Here is a 19,929-nt window from a genome sequence, read left to right on the forward strand (position 1 = left end):
TCAGGGGAGATCATAAAATGGTAACTGGATCCTTCTATCACCCACCAGACTCATCTCCTGATGTAACCAAAAACTTCAGAGAAAACCTCAGTTCACTTGTACGTAAGTTCCTGTAATCATTGGTGGAAACTTTAATAATCCAACAATCAACTGGGAAAATTAAAGTTTTGTTAGTGGTGGGTGTGATAAGATAACCTGCGGAACATTACTAAACACCTTCTTTGAAAACTGCTTAGAAAAGATAGTTCAGAATACCACTCATGATGGAAATATATTGGATCTAATGGCAACAAATAGGATGTCCACATTGAAACTGGTACCACTGACCATGATGTGATTGTGGTACCACTGAATACCAGTGTACAAAGGGCAACTAAAACAAGCAGAAAAATATATATGTTCAGTAAAATAGATAAAAAAATCAGTAGTTTCAAATGTCAGTGAGGAACTTGAAACTTTCAGCATGGGGCAGGAGCATGTAGAGGTACTATGGCCCAGTTTTAAAAGAATAGTTGACCATGCACTGGACATATATGTATTCAGTAGAATGGTTCATAATTGGAATGACCCTCCATAGAATACAGCCTCTGTAAAGAAACTTCTAAAAAAACAGAGACTACTGCACAATAGGTTTAAAACAAAGCATAGAACTATGGATAGAGAGATGCTGAATGAAATGGATTTAGCTATCAAGTCAGCAGTGCATGAAGCCTTCAGTGAATACCATAACAGAATATTTTCAAATGATCTTTCACAAAAACTAAAGTAATTCTGGTCATATGTAATGGCTTTTAGTGGTGCAAAAGTTGGTGTACAGTCCCTTGCGAATGAAATGGGAACAGAAGTTGAGGGTAGCAAAGCAACAGCTGAAATGCTTTACTCAGTTTTCAGATGTTTCTTTACAAAGGAACCCAGGAGTATTGCCCCAATTGAACACTCGTACCACTGAAAAAATGAGTGAAATCAGTACTAGGGTCAGTGGTGTTCAGAAACAGCTGAAATCATTAAAACTGAACAAAGCTCCAGCACCTAATGAAATCCCTATCAGGTTCTATATTGAATTTTTGGCTAAGTTAGCCTCTCTTTTAACTATAATCTATTGTAGAACCCCAAACAAAAAACCATGTCCAGTAGTTATCAGAAAGCACAGGTAACATCTGTGTACAAGAAGGGTAGTAGAAGTGATCCACAAAACTACTGTCCAGTATCTTTGACACTGATTTGTTGTAGGATCTAAGAACATATTCTAAGCTCAAGAATAATGAGATATCTTGAACAAAATGACCTCCTCCATGCTAACCAGCATGGAGTCTGAAAACATCGATCACATGAAACTCGACTCTCACTTTTCTCACATGACATACTGAAAGTTTTGGATCAAGGCAGTCAGATAGATGCAGTATTTCTTGATTTCCAAAAAGCATTTGACTCAGTAACACATCTACTTTTATTGTCAAAAATTTGATCACATGGGGTATCAAGTGACATTTCTGACTGGATTGAGGACTTTTTGGTAGGGAGGACACAGCATGTTATCTTGGAAGGAGAGTCATTGTCATATGTAGAAGTAACTTTGGACGTGCCCCACAGAAGTGTATTTGGACCATTGCTGTTCATGTTGTGTATTAATGACCTTGCAGACAATATTAATAGTAACATCAGGCTTTTTGCAGATGGTGCAGTTATCTGTAATGAAGTACTGTGTGAAAGAAGCTGCATAAATATTCAGTCAGATCTTGATAAGATTTCAGAGTGATGCAAAGATTGGCAATTTGCTTTAAATGTTCAGAAATGTAAAACAGTGTAAGTCACAAAATGAAAAAAAGTTGTATCCTATGACTATAATATCAGTGAGTCACAGTTAGAATCTGCCAACTCATACAAATACCTGGGTGTAACACTTCACAGGCACATGAAATGGAATGATCACAAAGGCTCAGTTGTGGGTAAAGCAGGTGTTAGACTTCAGTTTATTGGTAAAATATTGGGGAAGTGCAATCAGTATGCAAAGGAAATTGCTTACAGATGACTCATGTGCCCATTCTAGAATATTGTTCAAGTGTGTGGGACCTGTTCCAAATAGGCCTAAAAGGAGATATTGAATGTATATGGAAAAGGGTGGCAAAAACATTCACAGGTTTGTTTGACCTGTGGGTGAGTGTTACAGTGATTCTGAAGTAACTGCAGTATCGGACTCTTGAATATAAATGTAAACTCTCTTGAGAAAGTCTACTAACAAAGTGTCAAGAACCAGCTTTAAATGATGTCTCTAGGAACATACTACAAGCCCCTACATATCACTCACATAGGGATCATGAGGACAAGACTTGAATAATTACAGAGTGCACAGAAGCATTCACACAATTGCCCTTCCCACACTCCATATGTGAATTGAACAGAGAGAAACCCTAATAACTAGTGCAATGGGACAGATCATCTGCCATGTACTTTAGGGTAGTTTGCAGAGTATGGATGTAGGTGAATAAATTGTTGCTTATCTGCAGGCAAAGTGTACCACTGCCGTTCATGATCCAAAAGATCTAGTGCTGGAGAAAGTCATTTGATACTTAACGTGGCCCAGGCTAATCCCAGACATGGTGGAGTTCAGCAAGCTGTGCACTGCACAAAGCTTTTCCTAGAATACATTTTTTACTGTCTGACCAGTGCACGTCTCCTCCTAGCCTCATAGGAATGATGTAGTAGTCTTCATACAACTCCATTTTGCATGTATCCATTAGGCATGTATGTACAACCATAATAAATAGACTGATTGGAATACAGTATCTGTTATATACCATTCTTTATGCAGCAATAAATAGACTGATTGGAATACAGTATCTGTTATATACCATTCTTTATGCAGCAATTTTTAACACACTGAATTTCACATATGAACACTCCCCCATACCCCACTTCACTTATTGTCAAATGACCTGTTAGTTTTGGGTAATAATGGTATGAGTGCAAAACCTCTTCTGAAATGTTGTGTTATTTTAAGGCTCCTCCTTACTTTGATTGGTGAGGATTTAAATTTGTCTCAGGGTGGTTGGCTTATTTTATAGTTTACATGATCAACAAGCCAGATGTGTTATTATTGTAACACATATTGAGCCTTCTTAATAGCTTTTAAACTTATTAACATGTAAATATCTAGTGTATGTAGTTCACACGCAAGTAAAAGTGGAAAGTTTTAATAACTGTGCTGGGTACAATTAGTGCAGGCTAAGATTCTGAAATGCTTTAAACTTTATTATTTATGTGACAGGGCACTAATGAACTCCCTGTTGAATGTTTGGATCCGTAACCATCACCATTGCCATGATCTGTAGTTAAATTCATAAATAGTCCTGAATATATGTGTTTTTTGTCTTTTATGTAAAACTGAATAATGGAGAGCTTTATGACATCCTTGCTCTAATAGGCAGCCAATGGCAACATGGGATGGTGAACCATGTCCTGTACATCACTGTCTGGGAGTGATGTCTCCACTGCCAATTGCTATGCCTGTGCCTGTGCCAGTGCCACTGCCACCTCCAGCAGTGCTGGTGCCCGCTCCACATGGGCCACATCCCTTGATGCTGCAAGCAGCCTCACCTGCACCATCCCCTGCTCCCCTGCTTCCGCTGCCCGTACGAGAACATTTGCCGGCAGTTCAATTAGCACCTACAAATAAAGCAGTTGTGAATTCACATAAGTGTGCAGGAAAAGCTATTGTACTGTGGATTGTGTTTGCTGTTGTGGTTGTTGGAATAATCTTAGCCATTATCTTGAAATTTGTAAGGATTTAGCAGGGGAACAAAACTGTTTGTTTCGAAGATCTCAGAATAGCAGGGAATAAGTAGTTGAACTTCACATCATAGATGGCTACTGGTTTACCTGATAAAAAGATAAGGTTAAGTATTGACATATACATAAGAGTGATTAATACCGAGAGCTTTTAGGCAGAAGTGAAAAAGTGATACTCGAGAAAGTATGTTACATTATAGAGAATGAGATTAATCAAAGCAAGTAGATATTTAAAAAGTATAAGATTTAATTTTCTCATTGGAATGCATATGTGACAGGAAGCTGTGGAAGACATTAGACTTGATTTCTATGCAACGTGGCAGGAAAACAAACTCCCAGGATTTCTGTGTTTATTATCAAAAAATGAACTCTTAATTTATTTGAAAATAAACTGTTTGTATGATAAGAAAATGTAGGAAACACGTCACATTTTAGAGAACTTTTGTTTATTACATTATGGACATATTCTTTTAAAACATGAAGATAAATTATAGTGATAACTTTGTGCAACAAAACAAGATCATTGTTTATGAAGTTAGACTTTAATTCCAGTGTTATATGTCATTTCTTGTGTAATTAAAAGTATTTCTGTTTTAAATTGCAGTTTTGGTATTAACTAATAAAGAGACTGAGAAGAGAATTTTTATAAGGATGTTCCATATCATGTTTGTATATTTTGTTGGTAGTAAATTAACAAATGTAGGATGTCCATAAGAAGAAAGGCAATGGGAAATAAATTATGGTATGAGGAGTCATTACTGGATACACCACATTTGCCACACTGCTTTGTACATAAATAACATCCTGGTGTCTGTATGTGTGTAAGATCTTAGCAGCAGAGTCAGTTATTTTACCTCTAGTACTGTAACACCATTGCAGTCTTTAAAATGGACAATATTTATCTCAGGTGATGTGAAAGAGTAAAAGAACTAAACAGTTAACTCCACTGATATAGAAGTTTGTAGTATTTTAGGAGTTCTAAGTAAAAATGTGAATTAACATTATCACACTTTGGTCCAACTTGATTAATTACAGTTTATATTCTTTTTACAAAATTAGTACCAGAAAGCTGTGGATATCACTGTGTTTGAATTTCTGTTGTCCAGGTGATGATAAGTAACACGCATATTTATGTGCTGTAATCTGCAGACATACAAAATGTAGAAGAGTGGTAGTGTTACTATTTGTGGCAGTTATTCTCCATTGCAAATTAAATGCATTTTCTTGCTGATAAAAATCTTCACTCATATTTTGCAGCTGACTTTTGCTTGATAATCAAACTTTTTCTTATTTTGGTTTTGGTATTATCAATGGTTGAGAGAGAGAAAAGTTTTGCATTTTTAATTTAATGGTTATTCTGTATTTCACAGCTTTAAAATATGTAGTTGTTTCCATTGACTGTGGAAAACAATAACTAGAAGTGAGATCATCTGTAAGATTGGTGTTTATAAGTACAATAAGAAAATAAAAGTCATCTTTGGTGACAGTGATTTTCTGGGAACTAGTTCATGGTCTAAAACATGTGCCCTTACTCATCTTCTGCAACTGCCTTTTTTAATTACACAGTGCAGGTTTCCACAGCTGGTATTTAGATCTTTAGTGATATTGGTTTTCTAGGAATCAGGCCAACAAAGATATAAACACCAGCTGTGAATACCTGCATTGTGTGATCAAGTAAGTCAGTTGTCAAAGATGAGTGAAGAATTTTCATCTGTAGCAAAATTGTTGAAGATACATGAAGACAGGCATTTGATTTATTAAATTATGATTTATATATTTTAATAAAGACCCAATGAAGCAGTCACAAAATGTACTTTATTTCTTGAACCCTTTTATTCTGTCAATAAAATACAGGTAGTTTACCTTGATAACTGTTAGAGAGTATGTAGGCAAGCAGTTTTATTGGTGAACTGTTTTCTCTGCTCATGCAGTACTTGTCAGCATAATAAAGAAATTAATTGTTTGTTACCTGCAACATGTTACATGTAACTTACAAATCATTGTACTGTGTGGTTATAATGTCAAGATTAAAGTTAAATTCAGACTGATAGTTTCATGAGAAACTTATTTCAAAAGTAACACATTTATTTGCATATAAATTCAAACCAATGTGCTTTAGGTTTTAATGTACCTAGGAATTTCATTAAAAAAAAGTGACAGACAATGTGTTTAATTGTGGCCCTGATACCATGGATTGAAGAGAATAAAAAATAGAATTTATGGCCATTCAATAAATCAGTATGTAATACTGTAGTTACAATGTTACTTATAATCTGTCTTGATTGAAAAATGTTTATTCACATGACAGGTTTCAGTTCCTGTAGAACCATCTTCACATCTGCAATTTCGGTTACAGGAGTAACCCGTCCACACATAACAACCTTCACATGCTACGTCACACATTTTTTTATGTGAAGCAGCATGTGAGGGTTGCTGTGTGTGGACAGATTATAAGTAACATTATATAGCCAGTGAGTGTGGTATCCCATCAGACATTATGTCTGTCTTAGAAAAATACTGTAGTTAGGATATTAGTAAAATGAATTGCTTTGGCATTTACATCTACAAGGAGTATAACAGAAGATGTCTGTACCACAGTTTACAGCAACAGGAACTTAGCCATCGTAAATTCCAGAACCAAACAGGAAAATCATGCCCAAGGATAAGTTTATAATTTAGACCTGAATATATGAAAGACGAGAATACAAACATTAGGATTTAATGTCATGCTGACATTGAGATCATTAACGATTCAGATTGGGGAAAGAAATCAGCCATGCCTTTTGAAACAAACTATCCTGCCATTCACATTAAGAGATTTACATAAATCATAAAAAACTTAAATCTGAATTGCCGGATGAGGATTTGAACCACTGGTCTGCCAAATAAGAGGCAACTGCCTTGTCAATCAACCATCTTGTCTGGTCTGCGTATATGAGGGCAGCCAGTAACCCTTTCCACTACTGTTAAATCTGTCAGTAATAATTGCTGTTGTATAATGCCTTATTTCATTTAGATTTAAGGTGTGTAGTTTGAGTCTGGAGTGAGTGACTGCAATTTTTTAACTGAGTGGATACTCAGCACATTTGTGAGAGAGTCTTCTTTGTACACAGTGGGCTGTTTGTGTTTAAACAAGAGTTCACATGAAAAAGATGTTCACTGGTTTTGAGATCCATCTTATATTGGGTGTCTCTTCTAAGATTCATCATGTGCATTTTCTCTGGTGTTTCAGCAGATATTTGCAATTTCGTTTTTTGCAGTGTGTGGCTGGAGTGAGACCAAACAAATATTGCTCATCACATCTTTCATAGGACGCCCAGCATCAATGGAAAGTGTTGGTTTGTTTCCCATTAGGAACAAAATGATTCATCAGGTTACCTTCCATTCAAAAGGCTGTTGCACGCAGTGACTGTTATATTGAATTGTAAATAATAGATTTCAGCTATCAGTCGTCCTTTTTAAATTTTTATTGGCAGATCTAGATTTCAGCTAGAAACTAGCCATTCTCAATGCACTATGTTTTTGATCAATGCATGTAATGCCTGTTGGTTGGGCTTCATCCGCAGTTCATTGGATACTACAGAATCATAATGCATTACATGCATTGATCAAAAACAATAGTGCATTGAGAATGGCTAGTTTTTAGCTGAAATCTAGAGCTGCCAATAAAATTTAAAAAAGATGATTGATAGCTGAAATCTATTATTTACAAAAGAAAATGATTTTTAAAACAGAATTTTACACACCCATTTGATAGAGCAGTCCCAGATTAGTCCAGTGCAGAATTCATTTTATCAATATTAAAGCAACAAATAAACAGTATTCCCGCAGTGACTTGCGTGCTGCCGTGTCTCACACTGATTGCTACTACCATGTAGCAGTGCTGCTCAGTCATTGCTGGAGTACCTGTTATTCATTGTGTTTTAATGTTCTTGGTAATACACACTGATAAAACAAATGTCACACTAAACCAATTTGGGGCTTACCCTAGTGAATACACATGTAAAATTCTGCTTTAAAAATAATTTTGTTTGGAACAGGCAACAGACTGATGCTTTCTGTTGACACTGGACATCACATGAAAGACATGATGAGTGGTATGTGTTTGGACTGACTCCAGTTACACACTGCAAAAATGAAATTGCAAATATCTTCTGAAACACTAAACAAAACGTGGCTGACTACTCTTAGGAGGGACAACCAGCATATAGTCACAAGAAAAATAAAAAAATCGACTCATAAACCTCATTTTTCTTCATATGTAAGTTGAAAGGCTTCCTTCCCACACATTCCTTTTACTCTCTGCAGGGCCTCCCCCCCCCCCCCCCCCCCCCCCCCCCCCAGAGTGGTCGAGAGGTTTTGTAGAGTAAAGCAGTCATGAATCTAAAGATTGTTTTGAACACCATAGTGCTTCCCTAGGCACGATCCTGTTGGAGGTGGTATGCCATTGCCTTCCTTCGACCTTTGAACTGACTTACCTGGCCAGTTATTGGGGCACCTACAATGTAACGTAGATTCCAGACGACAGTGTAATGTGGCATATTTAGCATCAATAAACATTCACCATCGAGTCACACTGATGTAACATAATATACATATCTATACAGTATGTTGTGACAAATCTTTCTCTCACCCTTCCAGCATTCTGCAAACTATATATTTAGTGGCTAATAACATGACCAAATAGCTTTGGTTTAACAATCCTAGGGTCTCTATAGAGAGAGGAAAAAAATGGGAAGCAAAGTTTGCAAATGTATCACACACTTGTCTGATCACGCTTTTCTGAGAAAGCTTTATACAGATGAGGTGCATACAAAAGACTGAAAATGTTGCTAAGTTTTTGGACAATGTTCTTCCTTAGAACTAACTGACTAACAAAAGCACACACATACATATGCATGGCTATGTTGTCCTGCATGTCTACACTGTCTTGGTGCTGCAGTCCGACTAGGATGAGGAAGTGGAATGTGGAATGTGGGAGGAGACAGCGAGTAGACAGAGGGATAAAGGGAAGAGAGGCTGATGGCTGTGAGGAAGAGGGAACAAGTGAACAGACAATGATAAAGTGTTGTTTGGCCACACATCAGAAAGGTCTTTAGTGCCCTTACAAAAATTTAATGAGACGAGCGTTGGTAAAACATTACACATGTATTCAGAGGTAAAACGTGTAATAAGAAACTGAAATTCTTTGGAAAGGATTAAAATAATGCAACATATAGCTTTGGCTGGATGATCACTGGAATAAAAAGGATGAGCCAGTCACTCTCCAATACAACGAACTCTCCAGCTTAAAAGTTTAGGCTGGATTCCAGATACTTCATAGAAGTTTAGAAGCTTTACTCCATTTGTCTCGTCATTGGCTAAAACAGGGGGCTGACCCCACCTAAATTTGTTTTTGCATTTTATCACAATATAAAACGCACAAGCATCACAGAGTGGGGGAGTTCTCATGACAGTGTATTAAGCCATGTGTCGGGGGACAATGTCCTATTCAGAGGCAGGTCAGGCTCACTACATCCCATTGGAGTGACTAGATAAGGTACAGCGCAGCCAGATATTTGGCTTCATGGACAATAGTTTATTGTTCATCACTGCCAGCCACTCCTTCTCTCATAGTTGGCTGGGTGTCTGACTCAATGGTGAAAACACAGCCTGCAGGGGCATCATGTCACTTTAAGTTCCCTACAGGCCTCCTGGACTGTTCTGTTTGCTTGCACATTTCCCCAGATCCCCTAGTGCTCTCGTACCCAGTAGAATGATATGTGGTTCCCATATTCTTTAAGGAGGGGTAGGTTGTCAGATATATTTTGTGTCATTTTTTCTGCTGGGTACATTTACTGCAGTGCAACACTAAGATAACATGAGAAACGTCTTGCTCTGAAGAGGCCCCTACTGCTCTAGCGTCTTTAGGATTGCATGGAGCTCTGCAGGAAATATGGTATATTCATTAGGAAGACAAATACTGAAGACATAGTTGGATAATATGAATGAGCAGCCTAAGGAGAACCCTCGTTTTGAGTCATCAGTGCACTCAACTTCAAGACCATGATACCTATCTAAAATGTTATAGAACAAAGATGTACAGGTTAAATCTGGAGTGCAACCTTTCTTAAAATTTTCCATATCTAAAATAATTCTGGGCTTCTTTAAGATCCAGGTGGAAATCTGCTTCAGCCTTGCTTTAAAACTTTAAAATTGCCCACACTCATTTCCTAGAGACAGCCCTTCATGTAAATGCCATAGGACCTCATTGCTCACTATTGATTAGAAAAAAGCCTTTCCTTTGGTGGGTGAGCAACAGTATTGTTTGCAGATGTTTGTGGAATGTAGGTCTACATCTACATCTACATGATTACTCTGCTATTCACAATAAAGTGCCTGGCAGAGGGTTCAATGAACCACCTTCAAGCTGTCTCTCTACCTTTCCACTCTAGTACAGCACGCGGGAAAAATGAGCACTTGAATTTTTCTGTGCGAGCCCTGATTTATCTTATTTTATCATGATGATCATTTCTTCCTATGTGGGTGGGTGCCAACAGAATGTTCTTGCAACCAAAGGAGAAAACTGGTGATTGAAATTTCATGACAAGATCCCGTCCCAGTGAAAAATGCCTTTGTTTTAATAATTGCCACTCCAATTCATATATCATATCTGTGGCACTATCTCCCCTATTTCGCAATAATACAAAATGAGCTGCCCTTCTTTGAACTTTTTCGATGTCATCCGTCAGTCCCACCCATTGCGGATCCCACACCACACAGCAATACTTCAGAATAGGGCTAGGACAAGTGTGATGTAAGCCATCTCTTTAGCAGAGCTATTGCACATTCTAAGTTTTTTGCAAATGAATTGCAGTCTTTGGTTTGCTCTACCCACAGCATTATCTATGTGATCATTCCAATTTAGTCAAAACTAGACATGATTGTCTTAATGGAATTTCCGCAATCGTTCATTAAATAAAAATATGGCATTTCAGTCTTTTGATTGCTATTTTTTATTTTCAATGACTGGTTTCAGACTAGCTGCCCATCTTCAGAATATATATTGCAGTTACAGGGTAACTTGTCACTACAGAACTATCGGTTCTATGTCATAACTAACTATCTGAAAATGGGCAGCTAGCCTGAAACTGGTCATTGAAAATAAATAAATAAATAAATAAATAAAAAAAAATAGCGATCAAAAGACTGAAATGCCATATTTTTATTCCAATTTAGAATATTTGTAATTGTAATCCCTAAGTATTTAGTTGAATTTAAAGCCTTCAGATTTGTGTGACTTATGATGTAATAGAAATTTAGCAGATTTCTTTTAGTACTCATGTGAATAACTTCATACTTTTCTTTATTCAGGGTCAATTGCCATTATTCGACCATACAGATACCTTATCTAAATAATTTTACAATTAATTTTGGTCATCTGATGACTTTACAAGGCGGTAAATGACAGCATCATCTGCAAACAATCTAAGATGGCTATTCAGATTGTCTCCTAAGTCGTTAATATAGATCAGGAACAATGGAGGGCCTATCACTCTTCCTTGGGAAACGCTGGATATTACTTCTGCTTTACTCGATGACATTCCATCTATTACTACGAACTGTGACCTTTCTAATAGGAAATCACAAATCCAGTCACACAGCTGAGGCGATATTCCATAAGCATGCAGTTTGGTTAGAAGACACTTGTGAGGAATGGTGTCGTAACCCTTCTGGAAATCTAAAAATATGGAATCAATTTAACATCCCCTATTGATAGCACTCATTATTTCATGAGTATAAAGAGGTAGTTGTGTTTCACAAGGACAATACGTTCTGAATCTGTGCTGACTATGTGTCAATAAATCGTTTTCTTCGAGGTACTTCATAATGTTCAAACACAGTATATGTTCCAAAACCCTACTGCAAATTGTGTTAGTGATATTGGCCTGTAATTTGGTGGATTAGTCCTACTTCCCTTTTTGGGTATTGGTGTGATTTGAGCAATTTTCCAATCTTTAGCTACAGATCTTTCTGAGAGCGAGCAGTTGTATATAATTGCTAAATATGGAGCTATTGTATCAGCATGCTCTAAAGGAACCTGACTGGTATACAATCTGGACCAGAGGCCTTGCCTTTATTGAGTGATTTAAGTTGCTTTGCCACACCGAGGATATCACTTTTATGTTTCTCAACATGGCAGTTGTTCTTGACTGGAATTCAGGAATACTTACTTCATCTTCTTTGGTGAATGAGTTTCTGAAAACCGTGTTTGATAACTCTGCTTTAGTGGCACTGTCATCAGTGACTTCACCATTGTTATTGCGCAGTGAAGGTACTGATTGTGTCTTGCCACTGGTGTGCTTTATGTATGACCAGAATCTCTTTGGATTTTCTGCCAGATTCTGAGACAGAGTTTCATTGTCGAAATTATTAAGTGCATCTCACATGGAACTACGTGCTATATTTTGAACTTCTGCAAAACTTTGCCAATCAACGGGATTTTGCTTTCTCTTAAATTTGGCATGCTTTTTTCGTTGCTTCCGCAACAGTGATCTGACCTGTGTACCATGTGGGATCAGTTCCATCACTTATTAATTTATGTGGTATATATCTCTCAATTGCCATTAATACTATCTCTTTGAAATCATTCCACACCTTTTCTATGCTTACATGATCAGATTGGAACGAGTGAAGGCTGTCTCTTAAAAAGGCGTTAAGAGCATTTTTATCAGTTTTTTTAAATAGGCATACTTTGTGTTTATTTTTGATGGGTGCAGGTGTTACGGTATTCAGCCTAGCACCAACTGTCTTGTGGTCACTAATCCCTGTATTCATCATGATTCTTCCTATTTGTCCAGGATTATTTGTTGCTAAGAAGTCAAGTATGCTTTCACAACCATTTATGCTTTGAGTGGGCTCACGAACTAATTGTTCAAAATAATTTTCTGAGAAATCATTCAGTACAATTTTGGATGATATTTTATGTCTACTGCCGGCTTTAAACATATAATTTTTCCAGCATATTGAGGGTAGATTAAAGTCACCACCGACTATAATTTTATGAGTGGGGTACATTTTTGAAATGAGACTCAAGTTTTCTTTGAACTGTTCAGCAACTATATCTCCTGAGTCAGGGCATCAGTAAAACGATCCAGTTAATAGTTTAGTCCAATTGTCAAGTATGACCTCTACCCATACTATTTTGCAGGATCTACCTACTTCAATTTCACTACAGTAAACTACGTCTGAGAGCAATAAATACTCCACCACCAACTGTATTTAATCTATCCTTTCTGAACACTGTTAGATCATTTGAAAAGATTTCAGCTGAACTTATTTCCGGCTTTAGCTGGCTTTCTGTACTTATAACTATTTGAGCTTCAGTGCTTTCTATTAGGGCTTGGAGCTTTGGTTCTTTCCTGGCACAGCTACTACAATTTAGCACTACAATACCGATCATTTCTACAACTACCTTACTGTGCTTTACCTGCCCCCTTTTAGAGTGACACCCTTTTTGTGGTCTCCTGAGACCCTCTAACCTAGAAAACCACCCAGTCCCTTCCACACAGCCCCCGCTACCCGTGTAGCCACTTTGTGTGTGTAGTGGACTCCTGACCTATTAAGCGGAACCCAGAAACCCACTACCTGATGGCACAAGTCAAGGAATCTGCAGCCTACATGGTCACAGAACCACCTGAGCCTCTGATTCAGACCCACCACTCAGCTCTGCACCAAAGGACCACAGTCAGTTCTATCAACAATGCTGCAGATGGTGCAATCCACCTTAATCTCACAAGCAAGATTGGCAGTCTTTACCATTTCTGCTAGCCACCCAAAACCAGAGAGAACTCCTCCAATCCAAAGCGACACATGTCATTGGTACCAACATGAGCCACCACCTGCAGTTGGTTTCTTCCTGTACTCTTCATGGCATCCGGAAGCACCCTTTCCACATCCGGAATGACTCCCTCCAGTATGCACATTGAAAGCACACTGGCTTCTGTCTCCTCTTTGGCAGCCATGTTCCTAAGAGGCCTCATTATGTGCCTAATGTTGGAGCTCCCAATTACCAGCAAACCCACCCTATGTGAATGCCCGGATCTTGTGGGCCGAGAAGCTTCCTCTGGAACAGGGTGGACGACGCCAGCCACAGATAACACCTGAAGCCTGTTCATCATACGAACTGGGGAGGCCCTACAATTGGTCCTTCAGACTTTGGAATGCCTGCCAGACTTCGGAATGATCTCCCACTCAACCACAGATGAGGGGCCAACTTCAGTGTAGGCAGTAGCCAGGGCAGCCACAGCAGTGGACCAATCAGGGGACACGTGGGATGTGCTCAACGTCTCTCGCATCCCTGCATCTGACCCCCCACAGTGATGCCCCTTGGCAGCAGCCTCAAGCTGTGTGACAGAAGCCAACACAGCCTGGAGCTGTGAGTGAAGGGTCACCAGCTTAGCTCTCATCTGTACACAGCAATCTCTGTTCCTGTCCATTACTTAAGTTGCTCCTGTTTGAAGCTCGTAAAAAATATGTAACAAATGAATGGTGTACTCAGCTTATTAGCAGCAGGAATTCAAAGTGCTCTCTCACTGGTGACCTAATCAACACTGAGATACACTAACCAAAACAAACAAAAGCCTGTATGATACGAGGGACGATAACAACAGCGGTACTGTACATTACACTGTTATTAAAATAAAAGTTTGTGCCTAGTAAGCACTCAAACATGGAAGAAATTACAAAAATAAACTAGTAACTACACAGGTACACTATGTGATCAAAAGTATCCAGATACCCCGAAAAACACACGTATTTCATATTAGGTGCATTGTGCTGCCGCCTTCTGCCAGGTACTCCAGATCAGCAACCTCAGTACTCATTACGCATTGTGAGAGAGCAGAATGGGGCACTCCAGGGAACTCACGGACTTAAAACATGGTCATGTGATTGGGTGTCACTTGTGTCATATGTCTGTATGCAAGATTTCCACACTCCTAAACAGCCCTAGGTCCAGCGTTTCTGGTGTGATAGTGAAGTGGTAACGTGAAGGGACACATACAGCACAAAAGCGTACAAACTGACCTCGTCTGATGACTGACAGAGACCTCCAACAGTTGAAGAGGGTCATAATGTGTAATAGGCTGACATCTACGCAGACCGTCACACAGGAATTCCAAACTGCATCGGGATCCACTGCATGTACTATGACAGTTAGGCGGTAGGTGAGAAAACTGGGATTTCATGTTTCAGCGGCTGCTCATAAGTCACACATCATGACAGTAAATGCCAAATGACACCTCACATGGTGTAAGAAGTGTAAACATTGGATGACTGAACACTGGAAAAACATTGTGTGGAGTGATGAGTCATGGTACACAATGTGGCAATCCGATGGCAGGGTGTTGGTATGGCGAATGTTATCTGCCAGCGTGTGTGGTGCCAACAGTAAAATTTGGAGGTGAAGGTGTTATGATGCGGTCGTGTTTTTAATGGAGGGGGCTTGCAGTCCTTGTTGTTGTGTGTGGCACTATCACAGCACAGGCCTACATTGATGTTTTAAGCACCTTCTTGCTTCCCACTGTTGAAGCGCAATTCAAGGATGGTGACTGCATCTTTCAACATGATTGAGCACCTGTTCATAACGCATGGCCTGTGTCAGAGTGGTTACATGACAATAACATCCCTGTAATGGACTGGCCTGAGTCGAAACAAGGCCCCGGGAGTAGACAACATTCCATTAGAATTACTGGTGGCCTTGGGAGAGCCAGTCATGACAAAACTCTACCATCTGGTGAGCAAGATGTATGAGACAGGCGAAATACCCTCAGACTTCAAGAAGAATCCCAAAGAAAGCAGGTGCTGACAGATGTGAAAATTACCGAACTGTCAGTTTAATAAGTCACAGCTGCAAAATACTAACGTGAATTCCTTACAGACGAATGGAAAAACTGGTAGAAGCGGACCTCGGGGAAGATCAGTTTGGATTCCGTAGAAATGTTGTAACACGTGAGGCAATACTAACCTTACGACTTATCTTAGAAGAAAGATTAAGAAAAGGCAAACCTACATTTCTAGCATTTGTAGACTTAGAGAAAGCTTTTGACAATGTTAACTGGAATACTCTCTTTCAAATTCTGAAGGTGGCAGGGGTAAAATACAGGGAGCGAAAGGCTATTTACAATTTGTACAGAAACCAGATGGCAGTTATAAGAGTCGAGGGGTATGAAAGGGAAGCAGTGGTTGGGAAAGGAGTGAGACAGGGTTGTAGCCTCTCCCCGATGTTATTCAATCTGTATATTGAGCAAGCAGTAAAGGAAACAAAAGAAAAATTTGGAGTAGGTATTAAAATTCATGGAGAAGAAATAAAAACTTTGAGGTTCGCCGATGACATGGTAATTCTGTCAGAGACAGCAAAGGACTTGGAAGAACAGTTGAACGGAATGGACAGTGTCTTGAAAGGAGGATATAAGATGAACATCAACAAAAGCAAAACGAGGATTATGGAATGTAGTCAAATTAAATTGGGTGATGCTGAGGGAATTAGATTAGGAAATGAGACACTTAAAGTAGTAAAGGAGTTTTGCTATTTAGGGAGTAAAATAACTGATGATGGTCGAAGTAGAGAGGATATGAAATGTAGACTGGCAATGGCAAGGAAATCGTTTCTGAACAAGAGAAATTTGTTAACATCGAGTATAGATTTAAGTGTCAGGAAGTTGTTTCTGAAAGTATTTGTATGGAGTGTAGCCATGTATGGAAGTGAAACATGGACGATAACTAGTTTGGACAAGAAGAGAATAGAAGCTTTCGAAATGTGGTGCTACAGAAGAATGCTGAAGGTAAGGTGGGTAGATCACGTAACTAATGAGGAGGTATTGAACAGGATTGGGGAGAAGAGAAGTTTGTGGCACAACTTGACTAGAAGAAGGGATCGGTTGGTAGGACATGTTTTGAGGCATCAAGGGATCGCCAATTTAGTATTGGAGGGCAGCGTGGAGGGTAAAAATCATAGAGGGAGTCCAAGAGATGAAAACACTAAGCAGATTCAGAAGGATGTAGGTTGCAGTAGGTACTGGGAGATGAAGAAGCTTGCACAGGATAGAGTAGCATGGAGAGCTGCATCAAACCAGTCTCAGGACTGAAGACCACAACAACAACAACAATGGACTGGCCTGCACAGAGTCCTGACCTGAATCCTATAGAACACCTTTGGGATGTTTTGGAACACCGACTTCATGCTAGGCCTCACCGACCAACATCGATACATTTCCTCAGTACAGCACTCCATGAAGAATGGGCTGCCATTCCCCAAGAAAGCTTCCGGCACCTGACTGAATGTATGCCTTCGAGAGTGGGAGCTGTCATCAAGGCTAAGGGTGGACCAACACGATATTGAATTCCACCATTACTGATGGAGGGGCCACAAACTTGTAAGTCATTTTCAGTCAGGTGTCCAGATACTTTTGATCACATAGTTTATCTGTAAATAAGTCACTCCTGTTGGAAGCTTGTAAAAATATATAACAAACGAATGGTGTACTCACCTTATTGGCAGCAGGAACATGAGGTGCTCTGTCACTGATGGTCTGTCTGACATCTTATTATGTCTGCACCTAAGAAGTAACCACCTGGGGTCAAGGCTCAGAGCAGAAGCTTAGTATGGGGCTTGTTCTAAAGGCTCCAGGGGCCAGTCTTAGTTTGTTCACAGTCCACCACATCCAACATTTTTAAATAGGAGGGTCTTGCAGACCCATACACAATGCACCCATCAATCACAATTACAGCGGGAAGTAACTTGCTGTATGGTGGCATTAAACAATGTTCCTGTTTACATGAGAATATCACAGTTCTCATTTACCACAACGCAGTTCAAATTCTACATAGTCTTTTAGTAATTTGTTAAATACAATTTCACTTCAGTGTTTCACTCATGACGGTCCAGAACACAAATCACTGAGTATAACAATATTTTAATGTGATGACAATGATAGTTCATAGTTCTTTTTGATCACATCACAATTCAGTCAAAATGTTAGTTAATTAGAGGTACCATAATCCTGCAAAAGTTTTTACACATTAAAGTTCTTGACTTTCATGATGAACAGAGTGCATATTCTCACATACAGAACATACATAATACTGGTTTGAGTCAAACAATGGGCGTGCCTCTTATATAGATGTTAACTTTTAACTTGCAAGCTGCAAACTGACTATTTTGGGTAATGTCTGACTACTTATAGATTAGACTAAGAACAAGCTGCTATTTTGAAAAGTACACAATGCTTTGAAATATGGCTAGGTCAGAATTTACTGTTATTGTTGACCTACAAACAGTAATATAATTTTGGTTCATATAAAATGATGCTAATCAGAAATTTATAAAATTACATAGACACTATTTTTCTTCTGCAATGTGATTCCCCTCATTTACATGAATGAGTGCCACATTGTAAGTCAAAATGAATTACAATAAATTATTAATTAGTAAATTGAATAATCAATGCTGTATGTTAGATGGTGCAAAACAATTAAGGTTACTAAAGTATGTAGTCAATGTTCAGAATCTAACAGTTGTTGTGACAAAATCTGAGACAGAAATTGGTAAGGATGGTAATGAGTTGTAGGTAATTTAAAATAATTTACAGGAAAGCTGGACTGCTTAACTTCCAAGTGGTGTAGATCATATTCTCTGAGTGTAAGTATTAGCTCATGGGTTTTTGTTTGTAGTGAACTGTTGTGCTAACTTCAGTTCAACTTATTTCTCTCCAGGAGTTGGGAAAATGCCCTGATGTCCAAATCAAATTAAAAAAATAATGAGGACTTATTTGTTTCACCCTGTGAGGTGCAATAACATGGCGTAATAGATCCTATTATGATTAGGTGATGTGCCACAAGGTGCAGATAACGCTGAATCCAGCTCTCACGTGAAAAATGGGCAGTTCCATTCCTCATCATTGGTGGGACTTAAGTCCCAACTGCCCCTCTCAGTGCACACTCTGTAGTGCCGGAAAGCTGACTAATGACTGGTAACTCTGACAAAATATTCCACCATTGTCTGAACAGTGTCTAATTGGGTGGTCTGGACACTTGTGTTTTGCATTACAGCAGTCACTGGGCATCTCCCACCCCTCCAGGAAATCCTCCTGATTGTCACCCATATGACTGTATTTTAAGTAGAATGGTTTCTGGTATTCAATAATGTCAGTTTCAAGAAAAATCAGTCAGGAATTATTAGAACTCATCCACACCTTACGGAGCTGGAGTATTACATCATACAGAAGTTTAAAAATAAATTTTTAAAATTTCATACACATACAGAAAATTTCAACTTAATCAGATAACAGAAAGTGGAAAATATATATGGTGCATCAAAAAATGTATACACACTTTGAACTGTCATAGACAATTTATTTCCCATTCTACAAGGTTAAATATCTGTGAGAAAGTAGTGTTATGTGTCTTCAACAGGTGGCAGCAGTGGCAAGGAAGTAACAGCAACATGGCAGATGTCCGTTTGAGCTTTGAAGCACGGAAGCAGATAATTAAGTGGTACTGGAAGTTTGAGAATGTAGCTGCGGTTCGAAGACAGTGGAGAAGTGAGTATGGTACAGAACCACCTTCAAGGTTAACAATTACACGTCTACGAGACAAATTCGAAATTCATGGAACAGTGTGTGATGTGCATAAAGATCAATCAGGACGACCTCGTACAGCTACATGTGATGATTCCACAACTTCTTCACTTTTGAAGGCCAGACATACCAACAATTAAAGGGAACAGCCATGGGTACCAGGATGGCCCCCTTGTACGCCAACCTATTCATGGGTCGCTTAGAGGAAGCCTTCTTGGTTACCCAGGCCTGCCAATCCAAAGTTTGGTACAGATTTATTGATGACATCTTCATGATCTGTACTCACAGTGAAGAAGAACTCCAGAATTTCCTCTCCAACCTCAACTCCTTTGGTTCCATCAGATTCACCTGGTCCTACTCCAAATCCCACGCCACTTTCCTTGACGTTGACCTCCATCTGTCCAATGGCCAGCTTCACACGTCTGTCCACATCAAACCCACCAACAAGCAACAGTACCTCCATTATGACAGCTGCCACCCATTCCACATCAAACGGTCCCTTCCCTACAGCCTAGGTCTTCGTGGC

At 39.0% G+C, this 19,929-nt stretch overlaps 1 protein-coding gene across 1 annotated transcript in view; it reads left to right on the forward strand.

Annotated features, from left to right (window-relative positions):
• LOC124721706 (RNA-binding protein 12-like) overlaps positions 1-5,823 on the forward strand; it is a 101,611-nt gene extending 95,788 nt beyond the window's left edge. The window contains exon 5 of the mRNA XM_047246792.1: positions 3,422-5,823. Within this exon, the coding sequence (XP_047102748.1) occupies positions 3,422-3,788 (367 nt within the window). The 3' untranslated portion in view covers positions 3,789-5,823. The remainder of the gene's footprint in view (positions 1-3,421) is intronic.
• The last annotated feature ends 14,106 nt before the right edge of the window (positions 5,824-19,929 follow it).

Source organism: Schistocerca piceifrons, chromosome X (assembly GCF_021461385.2).
Source record: "Schistocerca piceifrons isolate TAMUIC-IGC-003096 chromosome X, iqSchPice1.1, whole genome shotgun sequence".
NCBI lineage: Eukaryota > Metazoa > Arthropoda > Insecta > Orthoptera > Acrididae > Schistocerca > Schistocerca piceifrons.